This window comes from Salmo salar, chromosome 20 (assembly GCF_965601325.2).
Source record: "Salmo salar chromosome 20, fSalSal1, whole genome shotgun sequence".
Classification (NCBI taxonomy): domain Eukaryota; kingdom Metazoa; phylum Chordata; class Actinopteri; order Salmoniformes; family Salmonidae; genus Salmo; species Salmo salar.
In genome coordinates this window covers 81682867-81709663 of record NC_138310.1, presented here as the reverse complement: position 1 = coordinate 81709663, position 26797 = coordinate 81682867, and the positions used below count along the sequence as shown (strand labels likewise).

The window sequence follows — 26797 nt, the reverse complement described above, 5'->3', positions numbered from 1 at the left end:
GGAGTACTGCAATGATTTGGCCTGTTACCATTTCAGGCCCCAACTCCTCCTCAAACACTTCCCTTAGCAATAGCCCTACAGACTATCTGCAAAGACTGGATTGATGTGTGTGTGAGAGAGAGACAGTTTTAGTTACAATTAATGCTCTCAGATACTACCCCCCCCCCCCAATGAAGGGGAGGTCAACATCTGAGCTCTCACTTCCTCCACATCTCCACTCCCCCCCCCCCCCCCCCCCACTCTCTACTCTTCCCTCCCTCCCCCCATCTCCACTCTTCCCTCCCCCCACTCTCTTCCCTCCCCCCCACTCTCTTCCCTCCCCCCCACTCTCTTCCCTCCCCCCCACTCTCTTCCCTCCCCCCATCTCCACTCTTCCCTCCAACATCCCAGTCTTTCCCTGGTGTTAAGTTGAGTGGGGAGTTGCCATGCCAACCCAGAGTGGGGATCCCTGTTCCAAACTAGGCCACACAGCAGTAGTGACATTAAACAGTGTGTACGTGTGTGTGTGTGTGTGAGAGAGATGGATTCAGACCAGAACAATCTGTTAAATCAGGTCAATCATTCGTCAGACCTCATTTAGCGCACACACACACACACACACACACACACACACCACACACACACACACACACACACACACACACACACACACACACACACACACACACACACCACACACACACACACACACACACACACACCCCCCCCCCCCCCCCCCCCCCCTTTAAGAAAGACTCGGATCACAAATGAAATATGAAAACCTTTGTAGGAATCTGTTTTTAAGATTGAACTCTACATACATTCATACATCTGTAGTGTTGAGGAACAGAGAGCGGACTGGTGTGTGTTCAGGATCCTTTACAGGAGACAGCCAATGTGATCCAGAGACATGTTATAATGGACAATAGGGGCAGTGATTCAGGACACAAACTGACTGGAGAGGAAAAACAAAGTGTGTGTGATGTTAGTCGCTGTCTCTCTCCTCCCGCGTCTGCATCTCGCTGAGTGTACTCTCGTCAATGTTCTCCAGGCTGTCTGCGTGCTGGATGCTAAGCTCGGACACAGGGATTGTGGGAAGTGTAGTCTGCTCAGGGTAGAGCCAGGGCTTAAAGCCTGGGTTGTGTCTCTGCTTCCACTCTCCGTACTTTAGACACGCCTTACTGATCTTCTTCATCGCCTGCACACACACACAGAGAGATCTGCATTTAGCCAGGGATAAAAAGGAACACAAGCAGCAGAGAGCAGTTGTGTTGTCTGCTGTACCATGTAGTAACCTAGTAATGGAGAGAGAGATGTCTGCTGTACCATGTAGTAACCTAGTAATGGAGAGAGAGATGTCTGCTGTACCATGTAGTAACCTAGTGATGGAGAGAGAGAGAGAGATGTCTGCTGTACCATGTAGTAACCTAGTGATGGAGAGAGAGAGAGAGAGATGTCTGCTGTACCATGTAGTAACCTAGTGATGGAGAGAGAGAGAGAGAGATGTCTGCTGTACCATGTAGTAACCTAGTGATAGAGAGAGAGAGATGTCTGCTGTACCATGTAGTAACCTAGTGATGGAGAGAGAGAGAGAGAGAGATGTCTGCTGTACCATGTAGTAACCTAGTGATGGAGAGAGAGAGAGAGAGAGAGATGTCTGCTGTACCATGTAGTAACCTAGTGATGGAGAGAGAGAGATGTCTGCTGTACCATGTAGTAACCTAGTGATGGAGAGAGAGAGAGAGATGTCTGCTGTACCATGTAGTAACCTAGTGATGGAGAGAGAGAGAGAGAGAGTGTCTGCTGTACCATGTAGTAACCTAGTGATGGAGAGAGAGATGTCTGCTGTACCATGTAGTAACCTAGTGATGGAGAGAGAGAGAGAGGTCTGCTGTACCATGTAGTAACCTAGTGATGGAGAGAGAGATATCTGCTGTACCATGTAGTAACCTAGTGATGGAGAGAGAGAGAGAGAGAGATGTCTGCTGTACCATGTAGTAACCTAGTGATGGAGAGAGAGAGAGAGGTCTGCTGTACCATGTAGTAACCTAGTGATGGAGAGAGAGATATCTGCTGTACCATGTAGTAACCTAGTGATGGAGAGAGAGAGAGAGAGAGAGATGTCTGCTGTACCATGTAGTAACCTAGTGATGGAGAGAGAGAGATGTCTGCTGTACCATGTAGTAAGCTAGTGATGGAGAGAGAGAGAGAGATGTCTGCTGTACCATGTAGTAACCTAGTGATGGAGAGAGAGAGAGAGAGAGATGTCTGCTGTACCATGTAGTAACCTAGTGATGGAGAGAGAGAGAGAGAGATGTCTGCTGTACCATGTAGTAACCTAGTGATGGAGAGAGAGAGAGAGAGAGAGAGATGTCTGCTGTACCATGTAGTAACCTAGTGATGGAGAGAGAGAGAGAGATGTCTGCTGTACCATGTAGTAACCTAGTGATGGAGAGAGAGAGAGAGAGAGAGAGAGATGTCTGCTGTACCATGTAGTAACCTAGTGATGGAGAGAGAGAGAGAGATGTCTGCTGTACCATGTAGTAACCTAGTGATGGAGAGAGAGAGAGATGTCTGCTGTACCATGTAGTAACCTAGTGATGGAGAGAGAGAGAGAGATGTCTGCTGTACCATGTAGTAACCTAGTGATGGAGAGAGAGAGAGAGATGTCTGCTGTACCATGTAGTAACCTAGTGATGGAGAGAGAGAGAGAGAGAGAGAGAGAGTGTCTGCTGTACCATGTAGTAACCTAGTGATGGAGAGATGTCTGCTGTACCATGTAGTAACCTAGTGATGGAGAGAGAGAGAGAGAGATGTCTGCTGTACCATGTAGTAACCTAGTGATGGAGAGAGAGAGAGATGTCTGCTGTACCATGTAGTAACCTAGTGATGGAGAGAGAGAGAGAGAGATGTCTGCTGTACCATGTAGTAACCTAGTGATGGAGAGAGAGAGAGAGATGTCTGCTGTACCATGTAGTAACCTAGTGATGGAGAGAGAGAGAGATGTCTGCTGTACCATGTAGTAACCTAGTGATGGAGAGAGAGAGAGAGAGAGAGAGAGAGAGAGGTCTGCTGTACCATGTAGTAACCTAGTGATGGAGAGAGAGAGAGAGAGAGAGATGTCTGCTGTACCATGTAGTAACCTAGTGATGGAGAGAGAGAGAGAGAGAGATGTCTGCTGTACCATGTAGTAACCTAGTGATGGAGAGAGAGAGATGTCTGCTGTACCATGTAGTAACCTAGTGATGGAGAGAGAGAGAGAGAGATGTCTGCTGTACCATGTAGTAACCTAGTGATGGAGAGAGAGAGAGAGAGAGAGATGTCTGCTGTACCATGTAGTAACCTAGTGATGGAGAGAGAGAGAGAGATGTCTGCTGTACCATGTAGTAACCTAGTGATGGAGAGAGAGAGAGAGAGAGATGTCTGCTGTACCATGTAGTAACCTAGTGATGGAGAGAGAGAGAGAGAGAGAGAGATGTCTGCTGTACCATGTAGTAACCTAGTGATGGAGAGAGAGAGAGATGTCTGCTGTACCATGTAGTAACCTAGTGATGGAGAGAGAGAGAGATGTCTGCTGTACCATGTAGTAACCTAGTGATGGAGAGAGAGATGTCTGCTGTACCATGTAGTAACCTAGTGATGGAGAGAGAGAGAGAGAGAGAGATGTCTGCTGTACCATGTAGTAACCTAGTGATGGAGAGAGAGAGAGAGAGAGAGATGTCTGCTGTACCATGTAGTAACCTAGTGATGGAGAGAGAGAGAGAGAGAGATGTCTGCTGTACCATGTAGTAACCTAGTGATGGAGAGAGAGAGAGATGTCTGCTGTACCATGTAGTAACCTAGTGATGGAGAGAGAGAGAGATGTCTGCTGTACCATGTAGTAACCTAGTGATGGAGAGAGAGAGAGAGAGAGATGTCTGCTGTACCATGTAGTAACCTAGTGATGTAGAGAGAGAGAGAGAGATGTCTGCTGTACCATGTAGTAACCTAGTGATGGAGAGAGAGAGAGAGATGTCTGCTGTACCATGTAGTAACCTAGTGATGGAGAGAGAGAGAGAGAGAGAGAGATGTCTGCTGTACCATGTAGTAACCTAGTGATGGAGAGAGAGAGAGAGAGAGAGAGATGTCTGCTGTACCATGTAGTAACCTAGTGATGGAGAGAGAGAGAGAGAGAGAGAGAGAGAGAGAGATGTCTGCTGTACCATGTAGTAACCTAGTGATGGAGAGAGAGAGAGAGAGAGATGTCTGCTGTACCATGTAGTAACCTAGTGATGGAGAGAGAGAGAGATGTCTGCTGTACCATGTAGTAACCTAGTGATGGAGAGAGAGAGAGATGTCTGCTGTACCATGTAGTAACCTAGTGAGAGGTTTGCTGTACCATGTAGTAACCTCTGAGATCTATATATTTGTATTTAATTTATCAAGGCAAGTCAGTAAAGAACAAATCCTATTTACAATGACGGCCTACCCTGGCCAAACACTAACCCGGGTGGGACTCCCAATCACAGCCGGTTGTGATACAGCCTGGAATCGAACCAGGGCCTGTAGTGACGCCTCTAGCACTGAGATGCAGTGCCTTAGACTGGGGCTCTCCCCCATTTTTCCTCATTCCCTTGAGATCCCATGGCCTATTTCAGCACACACACGTTTCTAGCCCAGGGAAGAGCAGGAAGAATCATACATTATACACAGGTGTTCTCCCGTGTGCACCGGGTCCAGACAACCAGACTCTACTGAGAGAGAAGGTAACACATGCCTGCTTCCCATCTCCCCCCAACTCCCCCCAACTCCCCCCAACTCTCTCCTCGCTTCAGCATTATAATGTGGTGATGGGAGTGGGAGTGTGTACAGTGGGAGTGGAATGATGGGCAGTGTAGGCATAAGGAGTCTGGAATGTACTTACTTTGGGAGCCAGAAACTGGGAAGACTTGTTAACAACCCACTTGGGTAGTGAACCTGGGAGGGACAGAGATTGATGTTACACCATGTCGTGTCACCCACGGTCAAATCACCCACTGTTAACAGATGTCACACACACACTCATACCAGAACAGGTGATTTAGAGAGAATTAGATGGAGATATAATCAAGAGCTTTACCATCTTAAAAGAGAGGGAATAACAGAGAAAGAACAATACAAAGAGAGATGGAGAGATAGAGAGAGAGAGAGAGAGAGAGAAAGAGAGAGAGAGGGAGAAAGAGAGAGAGAGGGAGAAAGAGAGAGAGAGGGAGAAAGAGAGAGAGAGGGAGAAAGAGAGAGAGAGGGAGAAAGAGAGAGAGAGAGAGAGAGAGAGAGAGAGAGAGAGAGAGAGAAAGAGAGGTGGAGAAAGACAAAAAGAGGAGGAGAAGGAGAGAGAGAGGGAGGAAGAAAGAGACAAAAAGAGTATGAGAAGGAGAGAGAAATGAGAGGGACAGACCCTGTCCTCCAGATCCATAGTTACTATGGCGATAGCTGTAGAAAGAAGGTCCTGAGTATGAATCATTCAGTCTCTTCATTAAGTCTCCATTAACCACCTGGTGGCTGCTGAGGGGAGGACAGCTCATAATACATCCTGGAATGGAGTCAACGGAATGGTATCAAACATGTGGTTTCCATGGTTTCCATGTGGTTGATGCCATTCCATTGACTCCATTCCAGCCATTACTATGAGCTGTCCTCCCCTCAGCAGCCTCCACTGCTGTATGTGTGTGTGTGTATTACCTTTTGGATCCACATGTGCCAGGTAGGTAAGAGTGCAGTGGTTCGGTCCATGGCTCTGGATCAGGTAGCCAGTCTGGATGGACACTGCTCGTACCATGTCCTTCTTAGGGGGGTATTTCTACAGGAAAACACAGTGGAACAGCCCTAGTTAGCACAGAACCCTCCATCTGAGGAAATGGTCTCAACACTGACAGTTCAACTGCTTTACAGTTAAATCCAGTTATTTGGGTTTGTTCTGCATGAGTGCCAGAACATTCAACCAAAATGTATTTAAATAAAATGATACACTGCCCTGCACTTAAACAGAGTTTAAATTGAAAACACGACATTCACTGATCAGGAGTTTACTGCTGAAAGTAATATTGTGGAGGGGTAAAGTGACAGTACGGATTCTCACTCACAGTTACATCCTAGTTCTGTATCTCTGTCAGTTCCTGATGCTGGCCCGGCCTTGCCCAATAGCAGTCAACTCTTACACACTCCTCTCACTAAACTCAATGTGAGCAAAGTAGCTGTGTTTGTCTGGATCTAGGTTTGTGTCTTGCAGGTTTGTCTGAGTGTTTGCGTGTGGAAAGCAGAAGCTTACAGCAGCAGTAGTCACATGAGAGGTCAACTTAACATTGATCACTCAGAGAGAGAGAGAGGTCTGATTCCAAACCAAACCCTTATCTCCTTCCTTCCTGTCGTAGGTGACTAGCCTTGTAAGGTCTCATTGAACAGGAGAAGGCAGAGCAGTATTACAAAGGCTCCTCCAATAAGCTAAAGTCGAGGTTCTTCTCCACTTCTCAAAGATCCTCAAGGACGAATGGTGAAGGGCAGAGCCACTGTACTGTCTGAGTGTTGAGTGATCTAACCCTGAGCTACCACTGTCCTATCCAACACACAGGCTTTACTTTACTGTACTGTCTGAGTGTTGAGTGATCTAACCCTGAGCTACCACTGTCCTATCCAACACACAGGCTTTACTGTACTGTCTGAGTGTTGAGTGATCTAACCCTGAGCTACCACTGTCCTATCCAACACACAGGCTTTACTTTACTGTACTGTCTGAGTGTTGAGTGATCTAACCCTGAGCTACCACTGTCCTATCCAACACACAGGCTTTACTGTACTGTACTGTCTGAGTGTTAACCCTGAGCTACCACTGTCCTATCCAACACACAGGCTTTACTTTACTGTACTGTCTGAGTGTTGAGTGATCTAACCCTGAGCTACCACTGTCCTATCCAACACACAGGCTTTACTGTACTGTCTGAGTGTTGAGTGATCTAACCCTGAGCTACCACTGTCCTATCCAACACACAGGCTTTACTGTACTGTCTGAGTGTTGAGTGACCTAACCCTGAGCTACCACTGTCCTATCCAACACACAGGCTTTACTGTACTGTCTGAGTGTTGAGTGATCTAACCCTGAGCTACCACTGTCCTATCCAACACACAGGCTTTACTGTACTGTCTGAGTGTTGAGTGATCTAACCCTGAGCTACCACTGTCCTATCCAACACACAGGCTTTACTGTACTGTACTGTCTGAGTGTTAACCCTGAGCTACCACTGTCCTATCCAACACACAGGCTTTACTGTACTGTACTGTCTGAGTGTTAACCCTGAGCTACCACTGTCCTATCCAACACACAGGCTTTACTTTACTGTACTGTCTGAGTGTTGAGTGATCTAACCCTGAGCTACCACTGTCCTATCCAACACACAGGCTTTACTGTACTGTACTGTCTGAGTGTTAACCCTGAGCTACCACTGTCCTATCCAACACACAGGCTTTACTGTACTGTCTGAGTGTTAACCCTGAGCTACCACTGTCCTATCCAACACACAGGCTTTACTGTACTGTACTGTCTGAGTGTTGAGTGATCTAACCCTGAGCTACCACTGTCCTATCCAACACACAGGCTTTACTGTACTGTACTGTCTGAGTGTTAACCCTGAGCTACCACTGTCCTATCCAACACACAGGCTTTACTTTACTGTACTGTCTGAGTGTTGAGTGATCTAACCCTGAGCTACCACTGTCCTATCCAACACACAGGCTTTACTGTACTGTCTGAGTGTTGAGTGATCTAACCCTGAGCTACCACTGTCCTATCCAACACAGGCTTTACTGTACTGTCTGAGTGTTGAGTGATCTAACCCTGAGCTACCACTGTCCTATCCAACACACAGGCTTTACTTTACTGTACTGTCTGAGTGTTGAGTGACCTAACCCTGAGCTACCACTGTCCTATCCAACACACAGGCTTTACTGTACTGTACTGTCTGAGTGTTGAGTGACCTAACCCTGAGCTACCACTGTCCTATCCAACACAGGCTTTATCCAACGTTAGCAGTGGCACGGACCGATAAAGCTTTATTGAAATGCCAGGGGATTAAGTCAACTAATACACCCACAGTCTTACTGAAGTGAGCAAATACTCCACTTACTGTAAACACACGACCCACCTTTATCAAACTGTACTTATGTACACACACACACACACACACACACACACACACACACACACACACACACACACACACACATACAGTAAAGATACCCCAAGACATGTCCATCCACAGCATGTTCATTTAAATAGAGTGGACAGTCCTACCGTAGCATTTTTCCCCACTGAGGTCAAGGGAAACTATTCTGCAGGTCTGTTCTCTCTCTTCGGTTTCTACCTGCAGAGCGTTGTACAACCAGTTGGTTATCCCCTGAGCCCATCCCCTGAGCCCATCCCCTGAGCCTATCCCCTGAGCCCATCCCCTGAGCCCATCCCCTGAGCCCATCCCCTGAGCCCATCCCCTGAGCCCATCCCCTGAGCCCATCCCAGACTCCAACCTGGTTCCTGGAGACGTCGTCTAGGGCAACAGATTGTAATAATTAGCTGCTTGATAAGCTGAATCCGGTTGGTTGTAACTGGGGTTGAAGCGAGAACCCATAGAGGGGTAGTTCTCCAGGAACAGAGTTGGAGCGAGAACCCATAGAGGGGTAGTTCTCCAGGAACAGAGTTGGAGCGAGAACCCATAGAGGGGTAGTTCTCCAGGAACAGAGTTGGAGCGAGAACCCATAGAGGGGTAGTTCTCCAGGAACAGAGTTGGAGCGAGAACCCATAGAGGGGTAGTTCTCCAGGAACAGAGTTGGAGCGAGAACCCATAGAGGGGTAGTTCTCCAGGAACAGAGTTAGCGCGAGAACCCATAGAGGGGTAGTTCTCCAGGAACAGAGTTGAAGCGAGAACCCATAGAGGGGTAGTTCTCCAGGAACAGAGTTGGAGCGAGAACCCATAGAGGGGTAGTTCTCCAGGAACAGAGTTGGAGCGAGAACCCATAGAGGGGTAGTTCTCCAGGAACAGAGTTGGAGCGAGAACCCATAGAGGGGTAGTTCTCCAGGAACAGAGTTGGAGCGAGAACCCATAGAGGGGTAGTTCTCCAGGAACAGAGTTGGAGCGAGAACCCATAGAGGGGTAGTTCTCCAGGAACAGAGTTGGAGCGAGAACCCATAGAGGGGTAGTTCTCCAGGAACAGAGTTGGAGCGAGAACCCATAGAGGGGTAGTTCTCCAGGAACAGAGTTGGCGCGAGAACCCATAGAGGGGTAGTTCTCCAGGAACAGAGTTGGAGCGAGAACCCATAGAGGGGTAGTTCTCCAGGAACAGAGTTGGAGCGAGAACCCATAGAGGGGTAGTTCTCCAGGAACAGAGTTGGAGAGCCATGGGCCAGGGGGTATAGTACAGGGTTGGTGAGCCATGGGCCAGGGGGTATAGTACAGGGTTGGTGAGCCATGGGCCAGGGGGTATAGTACAGGGTTAGAGAGCCATGGGCCAGGGGGTATAGTACAGGGTTGGTGAGCCATGGGCCAGGGGGTATAGTACAGGGTTGGAGAGCCATGGGCCAGGGGGTATAGTACAGGGTTGGTGAGCCATGGGCCAGGGGGTATAGTACAGGGTTGGAGAGCCATGGGCCAGGGGGTATAGTACAGGGTTGGTGAGCCATGGGCCAGGGGGTATAGTACAGGGTTGGAGAGCCATGGGCCAGGGGGTATAGTACAGGGTTGGTGAGCCATGGGCCAGGGGGTATAGTACAGGGTTGGAGAGCCATGGGCCAGGGGGTATAGTACAGGGTTAGAGAGCCATGGGCCAGGGGGTATAGTACAGGGTTGGTGAGCCATGGGCCAGGGGGTATAGTACAGAGTTGGAGAGCCATGGGCCAGGGGGTATAGTACAGGGTTGGTGAGCCATGGGCCAGGGGGTATAGTACAGGGTTGGAGAGCCATGGGCCAGGGGGTATAGTACAGGGTTGGAGAGCCATGGGCCAGGGGGTATAGTACAGGGTTAGAGAGCCATGGGCCAGGGGGTATAGTACAGGGTTGGTGAGCCATGGGCCAGGGGGTATAGTACAGGGTTGGAGAGCCATGGGCCAGGGGGTATAGTACAGGGTTGGTGAGCCATGGGCCAGGGGGTATAGTACAGGGTTGGTGAGCCATGGGCCAGGGGGTATAGTACAGGGTTGGAGAGCCATGGGCCAGGGGGTATAGTACAGGGTTAGAGAGCCATGGGCCAGGGGGTATAGTACAGGGTTGGAGAGCCATGGGCCAGGGGGTATAGTACAGGGTTGGAGAGCCATGGGCCAGGGGGTATAGTACAGGGTTGGTGAGCCATGGGCCAGGGGGTATAGTACAGGGTTGGAGAGCCATGGGCCAGGGGGTATAGTACAGGGTTGGAGAGCCATGGGCCAGGGGGTATAGTACAGGGTTGGAGAGCCATGGGCCAGGGGGTATAGTACAGGGTTGGTGAGCCATGGGCCAGGGGGTATAGTACAGGGTTAGAGAGCCATGGGCCAGGGGGTATAGTACAGGGTTGGTGAGCCATGGGCCAGGGGGTATAGTACAGGGTTGGAGAGCCATGGGCCAGGGGGTATAGTACAGGGTTGGAGAGCCATGGGCCAGGGGGTATAGTACAGGGTTGGAGAGCCATGGGCCAGGGGGTATAGTACAGGGTTGGAGAGCCATGGGCCAGGGGGTATAGTACAGGGTTAGAGAGCCATGGGCCAGGGGGTATAGTACAGGGTTGGAGAGCCATGGGCCAGGGGGTATAGTACAGGGTTGGAGAGCCATGGGCCAGGGGGTATAGTACAGGGTTGGTGAGCCATGGGCCAGGGGGTATAGTACAGGGTTGGTGAGCCATGGGCCAGGGGGTATAGTACAGGGTTGGAGAGCCATGGGCCAGGGGGTATAGTACAGGGTTGGAGAGCCATGGGCCAGGGGGTATAGTACAGGGTTGGAGAGCCATGGGCCAGGGGGTATAGTACAGGGTTGGAGAGCCATGGGCCAGGGGGTATAGTACAGGGTTGGAGAGCCATGGGCCAGGGGGTATAGTACAGGGTTGGTGAGCCATGGGCCAGGGGGTATAGTACAGGGTTGGAGAGCCATGGGCCAGGGGGTATAGTACAGGGTTGGTGAGCCATGGGCCAGGGGGTATAGTACAGGGTTAGAGAGCCATGGGCCAGGGGGTATAGTACAGGGTTGGTGAGCCATGGGCCAGGGGGTATAGTACAGGGTTGGAGAGCCATGGGCCAGGGGGTATAGTACAGGGTTGGAGAGCCATGGGCCAGGGGGTATAGTACAGGGTTGGAGAGCCATGGGCCAGGGGGTATAGTACAGGGTTGGAGAGCCATGGGCCAGGGGGTATAGTACAGGGTTGGAGAGCCATGGGCCAGGGGGTATAGTACAGGGTTGGAGAGCCATGGGCCAGGGGGTATAGTACAGGGTTGGAGAGCCATGGGCCAGGGGGTATAGTACAGGGTTGGTGAGCCATGGGCCAGGGGGTATAGTACAGGGTTGGAGAGCCATGGGCCAGGGGGTATAGTACAGGGTTGGAGAGCCATGGGCCAGGGGGTATAGTACAGGGTTGGTGAGCCATGGGCCAGGGGGTATAGTACAGGGTTGGTGAGCCATGGGCCAGGGGGTATAGTACAGTGTTGGAGAGCCATGGGCCAGGGGGTATAGTACAGGGTTGGAGAGCCATGGGCCAGGGGGTATAGTACAGGGTCCTGGACCAGGATACACTGCCTGTACATGTTTATACTTACGGCATGTTTCACAGAGTAGTTCATGATGATGTAATCACTGCCCATGGGCAGCCAGGAGCGCAGTGTGATGACATCACGGTTCTTCAGCGGCTTGGGACACTTCCCTAGACACAGACGAGGAGGAGCCTCATTAACATACACACAGCGCCAAGAATGTGGGTGTGTGTGTGTGTGTGTGTGTGTGTGTGTGTGTGTGTGTGTGTGTGTGTGTGTGTGTGTGTGTGTGTGTGTGTGTGTGTGTGTCGTACAGGAGTAGTAGCCCACGTCTGCGTTAACAGTGAGTTTTCCGATGTCGAAGGTTTCGATGACGTTTGCGTCCCATTTTCTCCGGTACTCGATGTCATGGAGAACATCATACATGGTCTCAGCTGGCACGTCCTTACACACCATCCGGCACTGCAGGAGAAACACACACACACGCCAACCATTAGTCTACCATTAGTCTACCATTAGTCTACCATTAGTCTACCATTAGTCTACCATTAGTCTACCATTAGTCTACCATTAGTCTACCATTAGTCTACCATTAGTCAACCAAACACACACGCCAACCATTAGTCTACCATTAGTCAACCATTAGTCAACCATTAGTCTACCATTAGTCAACCATTAGTCAACCATTAGTCAACCATTAGTCAACCATTAGTCAACCATTAGTCAACCATTAGTCAACCATTAGTCAACCATTAGTCTACCAAACACACACGCCAACCATTAGTCAACCATTAGTCAACCATTAGTCAACCATTAGTCAACCAAACACACACACACAAACAAACTACACTTCCTAACTCCTGCTCACTTTAATACACAGCGGACACCACCCTGATGCCAAATCCTTTCCACTACTGTGTGTGTTTTTACATGAAGAGACGGGCCAGTGGATACAGATGTGGCCAGTGGATCCAGATGTGGCCAGTGGATACAGATGTGTCTCTAGCCTACAGCACCTAAACTGTAAATCACTAACACTATACAGAGGACAAACACACAGCTACATGAAGGACAGTGTTACAACCTTCCTTAATCAAGTGGCTTGGGAGGGCAGAGAGAAGAGAGGGTAGAGCAGCGGTTCCCAAACTAGGGGTTGCAACCCCATGTGGGGTAGCCTGTTATCAAAATGGGGTCGTGGTAGAATTACCAAAATCCTGATTTAAAAAAAATATATATATATATATATATATATATATATATATATATATATATATACAAAAATATAAATGCAACATGTAAAGTGTTGGTCCCATGTTTCATGAGCTGAAATAAAAGATCCCAGAAATGTTCCATACGCACAAAAAGCTTATTTCTCTCAAATTTTATGCACATATTTGTTTACATCCCTGTTAGTGACAGGTGTGCAATATCAAGAAGCTGATTAAACAGCATGATCATTACACAGGTGTACCTTGTGCTGGGGACAATAAAAGCCACTAAAATGTGCAGTTCTGTCACACAACACAATGCCACAGATGTCTCAAGTTGAGGGAGTGTGCAACTGGCATGCTGACTGCAGGAATGTCCACCAGAGCTGTTGCCAGAGAATTTAATGTTCATTTCTCTACCCTTAACCGCCTCCAACGTTGCTTTAGAGAATTTGGCAGTACGTCCAACCGGTCTCACATCCGCAGACCACATGTAACCACGCCAGCCCAGGACCTCCACATCCGGCTTCTTCACCTGCAGGATCATCTGAGACCAGCCACCAGCTGATGAAACTGAGGAGTATTTCTATCTGTAATAAAGACATTTTGTGGGGAAAAACGAATTCTGATTGGCTGGACATGGCTGCGCCCCTGCCTAGTCATGTGAAATCCATAGATTAGGGCCTAGTTTATTTATTTACATTGACTGATTTCCTTATATGAACTGGAACTCAGCAGAATTGTTGAAATTGTTGCATTTATATTTTTGTTCAGTTTATATACCAAAAAAATGTGATTATAATCGTCTTTGTCTCTCAAAATCCTTGTAATGTGGTTAACCTTAAAAATCTAAAAGAAAATCATTCAAATCTAAAAGATAGAATTCAACCAGAGAGAGCCCTTAGAACGTGGGAAAAGGCTGCACTTGACCGTTGCACTTGAATCATTCCCACAGTGAATGGCTAAGCCCGCATTCGCTCTGAAACCACACACGATTGAAGAGACTTTGATATTACCGGCCGCAATATGTTGAAAACAATGTGTGGGGAGGAAGAGGCACAGAAACTCACACCTGGGACGCCAGGTAGCCTAGTGGTTAGAGCGTTGGGCCAGTAACCGAAAGGTTTCTGGATCGAATCCCCGAGCTGACAAGGTAAAAATCTGTCGTTCTGTCCCTGAGCAAGGCAGTTAATGGCACCCGGGGAACGTTGGGTTAAGGAAGCCCCCAGCACCTCTCTGATTCAGAATGCGAAAGACACATTTCAGTTGAAGGCATTCAGTTGTACCTTTCCCCAATACCTTTGTCAGATAACACTGTTAAAGAATGTATGCCATTGCTAGCAATGGAGAGGAAACTGACTGAACGACTGAAACTCTTCAACTAATGCTCTCCAAGTGGACATAGGCTGCGAGAGCCGAGATGCTCATGAATTGACTTTTGTCCGGGGATGCTGTTCACGAGGACATATTGTTCCGTCTCATGATTCCCGAGCATGAAACAGCACAGGGGATGTTCAGTGTGCTGTGTGGCCATATTGATGAAAAACAGATTCCATATGGAAACGTATGGCGGGCTTTTGCACATATGGGGCTTCATCTATGGCGGGACGGCAGGCAGGCCTCTGCCCTCTAAATATGAATGTCTCTCCCTCTATATGTATGTATGTATGTATGTATGTATGTATGTATGTATGTATGTATGCAATGTATGATACACAGAGCAACTGGTGGCAAAAGAGCTGAGCACAGAACTCAGATATACTGCAGCAGGCAACTTCCATTGTAAACTACATCAAACCACATCTACCGCAGCACACCTGATCTCAAAACTATGTGGAGATATGGGATCAGAGCATGACAATGTTCCATTTCACACAGAGGCTGGGTGGTTATCGAGGGGGAGTGTTGGAAAGATCTTTCTAATTGAGAGAGGAAACGCTGTCATTCACAATGGGTGTATCATTTTTTATTAAGACTTGACTTTCTGTGTAATGAAAAGAAAATGTGTCTCCTTGCCTATGTAACAGACATATTTGGGAAACTGAACAAACTGAAAAAAAATAAAACATTCTATAGAGTGGCTGAGTCAGTGGATTCAGAGGAAACCATTCTTATGGGAGAGTTTCAAAAGTGAACCACGCCCCCTTCCTCAGCTTTGCATATTTCTAACAGGAAACGGCATCAGTAATGTCCCACACCACTGATGACTGCTCACCTCCAAAGCTTGGAGAGCACTTTGGGACCTACCTCCCAATCCGTTTGACTGTGATCCTGGCTCAGTTGACGTGCTGGTAAGTGGAATCCAACAGCTGATCGAGCTGTGATCGAATGCTGCAGACAATGCATTCACCGGTCATTACGGAGGAGTTTTGGTTCCTGACTCATAGGGAATAACCTGCGGTCTCCCTCCGAGCATTAGTGACACGTTCAAAACAACTCGGAACTTGGAAATCTCTGACTTCCGACTTCAGTGCGTTCAAGACAACTGGGAATTCTGGGGGAAAAACGAGCTCTGACTGGAGAGAAAAAATTGGAACGGTCATCCAACTCAGAATTCCAACTCAGGAATTTGAGCCTCTTTCTAGAGATCCGTTTCTGACCTGAAGATCACTGACGTCATGATTTGACCTCGTATTTTTCAGAAATCCCAGTTGTCTTGAAAGCAGCATAAAACTCATGGAACCCTTAGCCAGGTCATATCTGTGTGAAGCTGGATTCAGTGCTCTGGTCTACATTAAAACCAAATAATGATCCAGGTTGGATGTGACAGCAGAGACGAGGTGCGCACTGTGGACCACGCCCCCTGACTTTGACGCGACATGCATCAAGCACATCCATCTCATTAGTGGTGGTGAGATAAGATACATTATGTCAGACTAATTTAGAATTGACTCCACACAGACCCATATTAAAAGTATGTGATGGTGAGTTGAGAAGACAATCAGAAATACTGTTAGAATATTTTTCAATTGACTGCCATAGCCCCAATTAAAAGAGTAAACATTGGCTGTTAATTACAAAATGGTTGGGGTCATAACAATTTTCAGATATCAAAATGGAAAGGAGAGAAGGGCGGGGGTGAGAGAGGAGAAAGAAGAGCAGAGAAGAGAGAGGGGAGGGGGGAGAGAGGAGAAAGAAGAGCAGAGAAGAGAGAGGGGAGGGGGGGAGAGAGGAGAAAGAAGAGCAGAGAAGAGAGAGGGGAGGGGGGAGAGAGAAGGGAGAGCGAGTAGAGTGGAGAGAGAAGGGAGGGGAGAGAGAGAAGAGAGAGCGAGTAGAGTGGAGAGAGAAGGGAGGGGAGAGAGAGAAGAGAGCGAGTAGAGTGGAGAGAGAAGGGAGGGGAGAGAGAGAAGAGAGAGAGAGTAGAGTGGAGAGAGAAGGGAGGGGAGAGAGAGAAGGGAGAGAGAGTAGAGTGGAGAGAGAAGGGAGGGGAGAGAGAGAAGGGAGAGAGAGTAGAGTGGAGAGAGAAGGGAGGGGAGAGAGAGAAGAGAGCGAGTAGAGTGGAGAGAGAAGGGAGGGGAGAGAGAGAAGGGAGAGAGAGTAGAGTGGAGAGAGAAGGGAGGGGAGAGAGAGAAGGGAGAGAGAGTAGAGTGGAGAGAGAAGGGAGGGGAGAGAGAGAAGAGAGAGAGAGTAGAGTGGAGAGAGAAGGGAGGGGAGAGAGAGAAGAGAGAGAGAGTAGAGTGGAGAGAGAAGGGAGGGGAGAGAGAGAAGGGAGAGAGAGTAGAGTGGAGAGAGAAGGGAGGGGAGAGAGAGTAGAGTGGAGAGAGAAGGGAGGGGAGAGAGAGAAGGGAGAGAGAGTAGAGTGGAGAGAGAAGGGAGGGGAGAGAGAGAAGGGAGAGAGAGTAGAGTGGAGAGAGAAGGGAGGGGAGAGAGAGAAGGGAGAGAGAGTAGAGTGGAGAGAGAAGGGAGGGGAGAGAGAGAAGGGAGAGAGAGTAGAGTGGAGAGAGAAGGGAGGGGAGAGAGAGAAGAGAGCGAGTAGAGTGGAGAGAGAAGGGAGGGGAGAGAGAGAAGGGAGAGAGAGTAGAGTGGAGAGAGAAGGGAGGGGAGAGAGAGTAGAGTGGAGAGAGAAGGGAGGGGAGAGAGAGAAGGGAGAGAGAGTAGAGTGGAGAGAGAAGGGAGGGGAGAGAGAGAAGGGAGAGAGAGTAGAGTGGAGAGAGAAGGGAGGGGAGAGAGAGAAGGGAGAGAGAGTAGAGTGGAGAGAGAAGGGAGGGGAGAGAGAGAAGGGAGAGAGAGTAGAGTGGAGAGAGAAGGGAGGGGAGAGAGAGAAGGGAGAGAGAGTAGAGTGGAGAGAGAAGGGAGGGGAGAGAGAGAAGGGAGAGAGAGTAGAGTGGAGAGAGAAGGGAGGGGAGAGAGAGAAGGGAGAGAGAGTAGAGTGGAGAGAGAAGGGAGGGGAGAGAGAGAAGGGAGAGAGAGTAGAGTGGAGAGAGAAGGGATGGGAGAGAGTAGAGAGCTTGTTTGTGTGTGGGGGTGACAGTTTAATAGTAAAACCATTGGCACAGAATTATGCCAATGTCAGGCTCTTAAAAAATGAGAACGTGCGCGCGCCCACACACACCAGAGTTCGGCAAAACGACCCTACAGTAACGCCATCTCCATGGTTACCTCAGCCAAGGGAAGACTCCACACCACAACAACACAGACAGAAGATGGGGGGGAGGGGAGAAACTTGAGGTCGACCGATTAAAATCGGCATGGGCGATTAATTAGGGCCGATTTCAAGTTTTCATAACAATCGGTAATTATGGCCGATTACATTGCACTCCACGAGGAGACTGCGTGGCAGGCTGACCACCTGTTACACGAGTGCAGCAATGAGCCAAGGCAAGGTGCTAGCTAGCATTAAACTTATCTTATAAAAAACAATCCATCTTAACATAATCACTAGTTAACTACACATGGTTGATGATATTACTAGTTTAACTAGCTTGTCCTGCGTTGCATATAATCGATGCGGTGCCTGTTAATTTATCATCGAATCACAGTCTGCTTCGCCAAACGGGTGATGATTTAACAAGCACATTCACCAAAAAAGCACTGTCGTTGCACCAATGTACCTAACCATAAACATCAATGCCTTTCTTAAAATCAATACACAAGTAGATATTTTTAAATCTGCATATTAAGTTAAAAGAAATTCATGTTAGCAGGCAATATTAACCAGGGAAGTTGTGTCACTTCTCTTGCGTTCTGTGCAAGCAGAGTCAGGGTATATGCAGCAGTTTGGGCCGCCTGGCTCGTTGCTAACTGTGTGAAGACTATTTCTTCCTAATAAAGACCGTAATTAGCTTTCCAGAATATTACATAATTATGACATAACATTGAAGGTTGTACAATGTAACAGCAATATTTAGACTTATGGATGCCACCCGTTAGATAAAATACGGAACGGTTCCGTATTTCACTGAAAGAGTAAACGTTTTGTTTTCGAGATGATAGTTTCCGGATTTGACCATATTAATGACCAAAGGCTCGTATTTCTGTGTGTTTATTATATTATAATTAAATCTATGATTTGATATTTGATAGAGCAGTCTGACTGAGCGGTGGTAGGCAGCAGCAGGCTCGTAAGCATTCATTCAAACAGCACTTTCCTGCATTTGCCAGCAGCTCTTCGCAATGCTTGAAGCACAGGGCTGTTTATGACTTCAAGCCTATCAACTCCCGAGATTAGGCTGGAAATACTAAAGTACCTATTAGAACATCCAATAGTCAAAGGTATATGAAATACAAATGGTATAGAGAGAAATAGTACTATAATTCCTATAATAACTACAACCTAAAACTTCTTAACTGGGAATATTGAAGACTCATGTTAAAAGGAGCCACCAGCTTTCATATGTTCTCATGTTCTGAGCAAGGAACTTAAACGTTAGCTTTCTTACATGGCACATATTGCACTTTTACTTTCTTCTCCAACACTGTTTTTGCATTATTTAAACCAAATTGAACATGTTTCATTATTTGAGACTAAATAGATTTTTATTTATGTATTATATTAAGTTAAAATAAAAGTGCTCATTCAGTATTGTTGTAATTGTCGTTTTATATATAAATAAATAAAAACGGCCAATTAATCGGTATGGGCTTTTTTTTGGTCCTCCAATAATCGCTATCGGCGTCGAAAAATCAGAATTGGTCAACATCTAGGAGAAACCCATAGAGCACTACTTTCAATCACAGCCACATGGGGACAACCCTGAACACTATGAGGAACCCCATCTTTCAACAGACAAATCTACACTCTAACTATGGATCAGTACTTCAAACTATGTTTCTCAGAGAGACTCAGAGTACCTCACCACATACAGTAGTAGTATATATCCTACTATCTGTGGTCATGAGGAACTATGTTATCAGTTACTACTGCAGCTTCACTAGTGATTCAGTAACCCAACTCTCTCTGTGTGTGTGTGTGTGTATGTTGGACTAAGGACTTAAAAGTCACAATGGAGTTGAGAGAATAATGAAGCGATTGTGTCTGCAGGGCAGACTGAAACAAGAGAGGGGGAGAGGGAAGACTATCAATGTAATTCTATTAAACTAATTCAGTACAATCCTCTACTGATGAGGGCAGGAGAGAGCAAAAACCAGACGGAGAGAGACGGAGACTAAACTGTGGTGCGTGTGTGTGTGTGTGAAACGTAAAACTGAAATCCCATGTGTGAGTGGTCAATGTTGGCAGTACATGTGTGTATGTATTAACAAAGTCCTGTGGACCAGACACTAGATGCTCACAGTCACATGATACACAACCTCTAACATTATTCACACACCCTTCCCCCTGCATCAGACTGCACTAGAGTCAGCTGCTGTGTTTAATCAAACATCCCTCCTTCTCCCCCTCCCCTCTCTCCCCCTCCCCTCTCTCTCCCAGGCCTGTCAAAGCTCATATGTTCTGCTGGACACAGGTAGACAGATGTGGAAGAGAAGGATGAGAGGGGATGAGTGAGTCCTCAGGGGGCGTGTGTGGGCTGGAGAAAGTCCAAACAGCAGTCTGACAGCTTGTTAACCCAGCCACATACAGTACATTCAGAAGGTATTCACAATCATTGACTTTTACCACATTATGTTACGTTACAGCCTTATTCTAAAATAGATTAAATAAAAACATTTCCTCATCAATCTACACACAATACCCCATAACGACAAAGTGAAAACAGGTTTTTAGAAGTTTTACTAATTTATTTAACTTAAAAAACAGAAACCCCTTATTGATTGGACATGAATTGGAAAGGCACACGCCTTTAATAAAATAAGGTCCCACAGTTGACAGTGCATGTCAGAGAAAAACCAAGCCATGAGGTGGAAGGAGTTGTCTGTAGTGCTCCGAGACAGGATTGTGTAGAGACACAGAATTGGGGAAGGGTACCAAAGGGGTCCGTGAACACAGTGGCCTCCATCATTCTTAAATGGAAGAAGTTTGGAACCACCAAGACTCTTCTTTGAGCTGGCCGCCCGGCTAAACTGAGTAATCAGGGGAGAAGGACCTTGGTCAGGGAGGTGACCAAGAACCCGATGGTCACTCTGACAGAGCTCCAGAGTTCCTCTACTTTATGGTAGTGGCCAGACGGAAGCCACTCCTCAGTAAAAGGCACGTCAGCTCACTTGGAGTTTGCCAAAAGGCACCTAAAGGACTCTCAGACCATGAGAAACAAGATTCTCTGGTCTGATGAAACCAAGACTGAACTCTTTGGCCTCAATGCCAAGCGTCTCGTCTGGAGGAAACCTGGCACCATCCCTACAGTGAAGCATGGTGGTGGCAGCATCATGCTGTGGGGATGTTTTTCAGCGGCAGGGACTGGGAGACTAGTCAGGATTGAGGGAAAGATGAACGGAGCAAAGTACAGAGAGATCCTTGATGAAAACCTGCTCCAAGGCTCTCAGGACCTCAGACTGGGGTGAAGGTTCACCTTCCAACAGGACAACAACCCTAACCACACAGCCAAGACAACGCAGGACTGACTGGCTTCGGAACAAGTCTCATTGTCCTTGAGTGACCCAGCCAGAGCCCAGACTTGAACCGATCGAACATCTCTGGAGAGACCTGAGAATAGCTGTGCAGCGACACTCCCCATCCAACCTGACAGAGCTTGAGAGGATCTGCAGAGAAGAATGAGAAAAACTCCCCAAATACAGGTCTGCCAAGCTTGTAGCGTCATACCGAAGAAAATTTGAGGCTGTAATCGCTGCCAAAGGTGCTTCAACAAAGTACTGAGTAAAGAGTCTGAATACTTACTGTATGTAAATGTAACATATTATTTTTTTATTTTTTTATATACCTTTGCAAAAATTATTCTTATTATTTTTTAATGTTTTTGCTTTGTTATTATGTGGTATTGTGTGCAGATTGGTGAGTGGAAAAAACAAAGTCAAGGGGTCTGAATACTTACCGAATGCACTGTACATACAGAAGCATTGCTCAGCCTGCCTTTGTGTGTCAGTATAATGATGATGGGAGTTTAATAGAGATGCTGATGATATTGCTGACTAATGGTTACAGGCTGATATATTGTTGATGATAATGATGATGATAATTATTCTGCTAATGATGATGAGGATGATGAAGACCTTTCCCCCAACCTCCCCCTCCCTCTTGGGGTTTCAAGGCCTCTGCCCTTTACATGTCCCTGTTCTTCACTGCTGTGGGCATTCTGTGAGAGGAGAACATTACAACAACCTGGATATCTCTCTCTCACACTTTCTAAGTTGATCAGCTGGGAGAGCATCCATGCTTTTATTTCAGTCTATAAATAGAAGAGCAGGATCATAGCATCACTGCCTCCTGAGCACAGACACACACAACACATACGAGTTTAGAGAGAGACACACAACACACAACACATACGAGTTTAGAGAGAGACACACAACACACAACACATACGAGTTTAGAGAGAGACACACAACACACAACACATACGAGTTTAGAGAGAGACACACAACACACAACACATACGAGTTTAGAGAGAGACACACAACACACAACACATACGAGTTTAGAGAGAGACACACAACACACAACACATACGAGTTTAGAGACAGACACACAACACACAACACATACGAGTTTAGAGAGAGACACACACACACAACACATACGAGTTTAGAGAGAGACACACAACACACAACACATACGAGTTTAGAGAGAGACACACACAACACATACGAGTTTAGAGAGAGACACACAACACACAACACATACGAGTTTAGAGAGAGACACACAACACACAACACATACGAGTTTAGAGAGAGACACACAACACACAACACATACGAGTTTAGAGAGAGACACACAACACACAACACATACGAGTTTAGAGAGAGACACACACACACAACACATACGAGTTTAGAGAGAGACACACAACACACAACACATACGAGTTTAGAGAGAGACACACACACAACACATACGAGTTTAGAGAGAGACACACACACACAACACATACGAGTTTAGAGAGAGAGACACACAACACATACGAGTTTAGAGAGAGACAACACATACGAGTTTAGAGAGAGACACAACACATACGAGTTTAGAGAGAGACACACACACACAACACATACGAGTTTAGAGAGAGACACACAACACATACGAGTTTAGAGAGAGACACACACACACAACACATACGAGTTTAGAGAGAGACACACAACACACAACACATACGAGTTTAGAGAGAGACACACAACACATACATACGAGTTTAGAGAGAGACACACAACACATACATACGAGTTTAGAGAGAGACACACACACAACACATACGAGTTTAGAGAGAGACACACAACACATACGAGTTTAGAGAGAGACACACACACAACACATACGAGTTTAGAGAGAGACACACACACACAACACATACGAGTTTAGAGAGAGACACACACACACAACACATACGAGTTTAGAGAGAGACACACACACAACACATACGAGTTTAGAGAGAGACACACAACACATACGAGTTTAGAGAGACACACAACACACAACACATACGAGTTTAGAGAGAGACACACACACAACACATACGAGTTTAGAGAGAGACACACACACAACACATACGAGTTTAGAGAGAGACACACACACAACACATACGAGTTTAGAGAGAGACACACACACAACACATACGAGTTTAGAGAGAGACACACACACAACACATACGAGTTTAGAAACACACAACACATACATACGAGTTTAGAGAGAGACACACAACACACAACACATACGAGTTTAGAGAGAGACACACAACACACAACACATACGAGTTTAGAGAGAGACACACAACACATACGAGTTTAGAGAGAGACACACAACACATACGAGTTTAGAGAGAGACACACAACACACAACACATACGAGTTTAGAGAGAGACACACAACACACAACACATACGAGTTTAGAGAGAGACACACAACACATACATACGAGTTTAGAGAGAGACACACAACACACAACACATACGAGTTTAGAGAGAGACACACAACACACAACACATACGAGTTTAGAGAGAGACACACAACACACAACACATACGAGTTTAGAGAGAGACACACAACACATACGAGTTTAGAGAGAGACACACAACACATACGAGTTTAGAGAGAGACACACAACACATACGAGTTTAGAGAGAGACACACAACACATACGAGTTTAGAGAGACACACACACACACAACACATACGAGTTTAGAGAGACACACAACACATACGAGTTTAGAGAGACACACACACACACACACACAACACATACGAGTTTAGAGAGACACACACAACACATACATACGAGTTTCGAGAGAAACACAAGGATGTAACGGTTTGAGGGCTACTGCCAAGCAGTGTGTGTATCCTGCTATGTGTGGTAACCAGACTGCTGTCCTCCCCCTCTGTGTGTGGTAACCAGACTGCTGTCCTCCCTCTCTGTGTGTGGTAACCAGACTGCTGTCCTCCCTCTCTGTGTGTGGTAACCAGACTGCTGTCCTCCCTCTCTGTGTGTGGTAACCAGACTGCTGTCCTCCCCCTCTGTGTGTGGTAACCAGACTGCTGTCCTCCCCCTCTGTGTGTGGTAACCAGACTGCTGTCCTCCCTCTCTGTGTGTGGTAACCAGACTGCTGTCCTCCCTCTCTGTGTGTGGTAACCAGACTGCTGTCCTCCCCCTCTGTGTGTGGTAACCAGACTGCTGTCCTCCCCCTCTGTGTGTGGTAACCAGACTGCTGTCCTCCCTCTCTGTGTGTGGTAACCAGACTGCTGTCCTCCCTCTCTGTGTGTGGTAACCAGACTGCTGTCCTCCCTCTCTGTGTGTGGTAACCAGACTGCTGTCCTCCCTCTCTGTGTGTGGTAACCAGACTGCTGTCCTCCCTCTCTGTGTGTGGTAACCAGACTGCTGTCCTCCCTCTCTGTGTGTGGTAACCAGACTGCTGTCCTCCCTCTCTGTGTGTGGTAACCAGACTGCTGTCCTCCCTCTCTGTGTGTGGTAACCAGACTGCTGTCCTCCCTCTCTGTGTGTGGTAACCAGACTGCTGTCCTCCCTCTCTGTGTGTGGTAACCAGACTGCTGTCCTCCCCCTCTGTGTGTGGTAACCAGACTGCTGTCCTCCCTCTCTGTGTGTGGTAACCAGACTGCTGTCCTCCCTCTCTGTGTGTGGTAACCAGACTGCTGTCCTCCCTCTCTGTGTGTGGTAACCAGACTGCTGTCCTCCCTCTCTGTGTGTGGTAACCAGACTGCTGTCCTCCCTCTCTGTGTGTGGTAACCAGACTGCTGTCCTCCCTCTCTGTGTGTGGTAACCAGACTGCTGTCCTCCCTCTCTGTGTGTGGTAACCAGACTGCTGTCCTCCCTCTCTGTGTGTGGTAACCAGACTGCTGTCCTCCCTCTCTGTGTGTGGTAACCAGACTGCTGTCCTCCCTCTCTGTGTGTGGTAACCAGACTGCTGTCCTCCCTCTCTGTGTGTGGTAACCAGACTCCTGTCCTCCCTCTCTGTGTGTGGTAACCAGACTGCTGTCCTCCCCCTCTGTGTGTGGTAACCAGACTGCTGTCCTCCCCCTCTGTGTGTGGTAACCAGACTGCTGTCCTCCCTCTCTGTGTGTGGTAACCAGACTGCTGTCCTCCCCCTCTGTGTGTGGTAACCAGACTGCTGTCCTCCCCCTCTGTGTGTGGTAACCAGACTGCTGTCCTCCCTCTCTGTGTGTGGTAACCAGACTGCTGTCCTCCCCCTCTGTGTGTGGTAACCAGACTGCTGTCCTCCCCCTCTGTGTGTGGTAACCAGACTGCTGTCCTCCCCCTCTGTGTGTGTGTGTTTGTGGAGCTATTATGAGAAGGTCCACCTGTCCTGTATGAATACACAGAGAGATTACCTCTGCATACAAACTGAGCAACACACACACACACACACAAGTGCAGAGAGAGACAAGGCCTCTCCTTAAGCACACATTAAACACTCTGTGGCATTATGCAAATCAGGCCAACAGACACTTCAGGAACAGATAAATGACAGCTAATATAACAGGTTTACTGCCTACCTACCAGACCCATCATAGGATACCTTCTCTGACCGTCATGTCTGTCAAAACTGTGTGTGCCAGTTAAGATACCTGCCATTCAGTAGCCCACACTCACAGGTAGCAGAACAGACTACCTGCAGCTTCTCCATCTCTCTCACACACACACACACACACACACACACACACACACACACACACACACACACACACACACACACACACACACACACACACACACACACACACACACACACACACACACACACACACACACACACACACACACACCTGTTTGAGTCCACAGTAGCCTGCTCCTACAGTGTGATGTCAGAGATGATTAATCACGTACACAGTCCACACACATCCTGTTTGACCTTCTGTTTCTCTCTCCCCCTCCTCCCTTCATCAAACAACTGTATGTGAACACCTGTTTGCCGGCTATCCTGCCACAGACCCGGATACACACACCTGACCCAGGCCCTGATCTCATTCTGTCCTTTCTTCCTGTAAATAACACTTCCGTGCCCTCCTTTCAGTTATATTACGTAAGGGTTTGAATTTAGGCAATTCTATACTTCCTACTATGGGACTGTGTGACCGAGGTAGCCCGTATGGTGCCCTCTGCTTTACACACATTCTATTCAGCTGTTTACCGGCCTACCCGGTTCTCACCTTAATCTTGTGGAGGGACTTCTCCTCGTCTCCTCCTATAGTCTGGGTCCACACGGTCATGCCCGTCTTATTGTAGGTCTGACTCCAGCCCTCCTCGCTCCAGCACTCCTCCTTGAAGTTGCTGAATGCCCGGTCGTCCGGGATCAACACCGACTCCGCCGACATGATCTGTTACCGAGGAGTGCGAGCTCGCTCTTCTGCAGGTCACCGGGAAGAACAACGACGAGACCGAGCCGAGGTAGGGGAACTCCCGGTGGCGAAGAAACCCAATCCCGAGGCAAACTGGGACGAACGGGCGCCGGTGAAGAGTGACTGAGCTAAACGACGCACTCCTCTATCCTCGGAGTGAATTATTCATCCAATTTAATTTATCGCCGAGCAAGCAACCCGCTAAACCGAGTCGTGTTATGATGGGTGTTAGAAAAGGGAGCTGCGCGGGATCACCGAAAGCGTACAAAAACACCGGTATAAAAATAACATATATTTCATATAAACTATAGTCACAAGTGGAAGCTTTCCGGCTTTTATCTTACAACACTACTGACCCTCTGGCGTGAATCAATTGCAGTTCAATATGGTCCGCAGCAGCTATTTCAGGGAGCCATATGTTTCTGCTGTCTCACGGCGACTCGGCTGGAAATGAAAGGCTGACAAGTCCGAGGGTTATGATCAATCGTTGCACGTTTACATTTCAGTTCCCTTGCGTCGCTGTGTGCCCCCCTATGGTTCCTCGACGTCG

At 47.7% G+C, this 26797-nt stretch overlaps 1 protein-coding gene across 1 annotated transcript; it reads right to left on the bottom strand.

The window, feature by feature from the left end:
* Window positions 1-747: 747 nt before the first annotated feature.
* On the bottom strand, window positions 748-26797 carry LOC106581404 (START domain-containing protein 10). Its single transcript, XM_082966761.1, has 6 exons — window positions 26059-26797; window positions 12004-12151; window positions 11756-11859; window positions 5680-5797; window positions 4883-4935; window positions 748-1177 (listed from the first exon to the last, which is right to left on the bottom strand). The coding sequence occupies exons 1-6, from the start codon at window positions 26221-26223 to the stop codon at window positions 965-967; spliced, it is 801 nt and encodes a 266-aa protein (XP_082822887.1). The 5' UTR covers window positions 26224-26797; the 3' UTR covers window positions 748-964.

Bases quoted from the DNA above. Each gene is read 5' to 3' on its own strand.
- LOC106581404 (XM_082966761.1), bottom strand. From the start codon at position 26,223: ATGTCGGCGGAGTCGGTGTTGATCCCGGACGACCGGGCATTCAGCAAC. The intron at 5,798-11,755 runs GTAAGTATAAAC...GTTTTCCTGTAG, and splicing joins ACTACTCTGTGAAACATGCC to AAATACCCCCCTAAGAAGGA. The intron at 4,936-5,679 runs GTAATACACACA...TGTCCCTCCCAG, and splicing joins GGCACATGTGGATCCAAAAG to GTTCACTACCCAAGTGGGTT.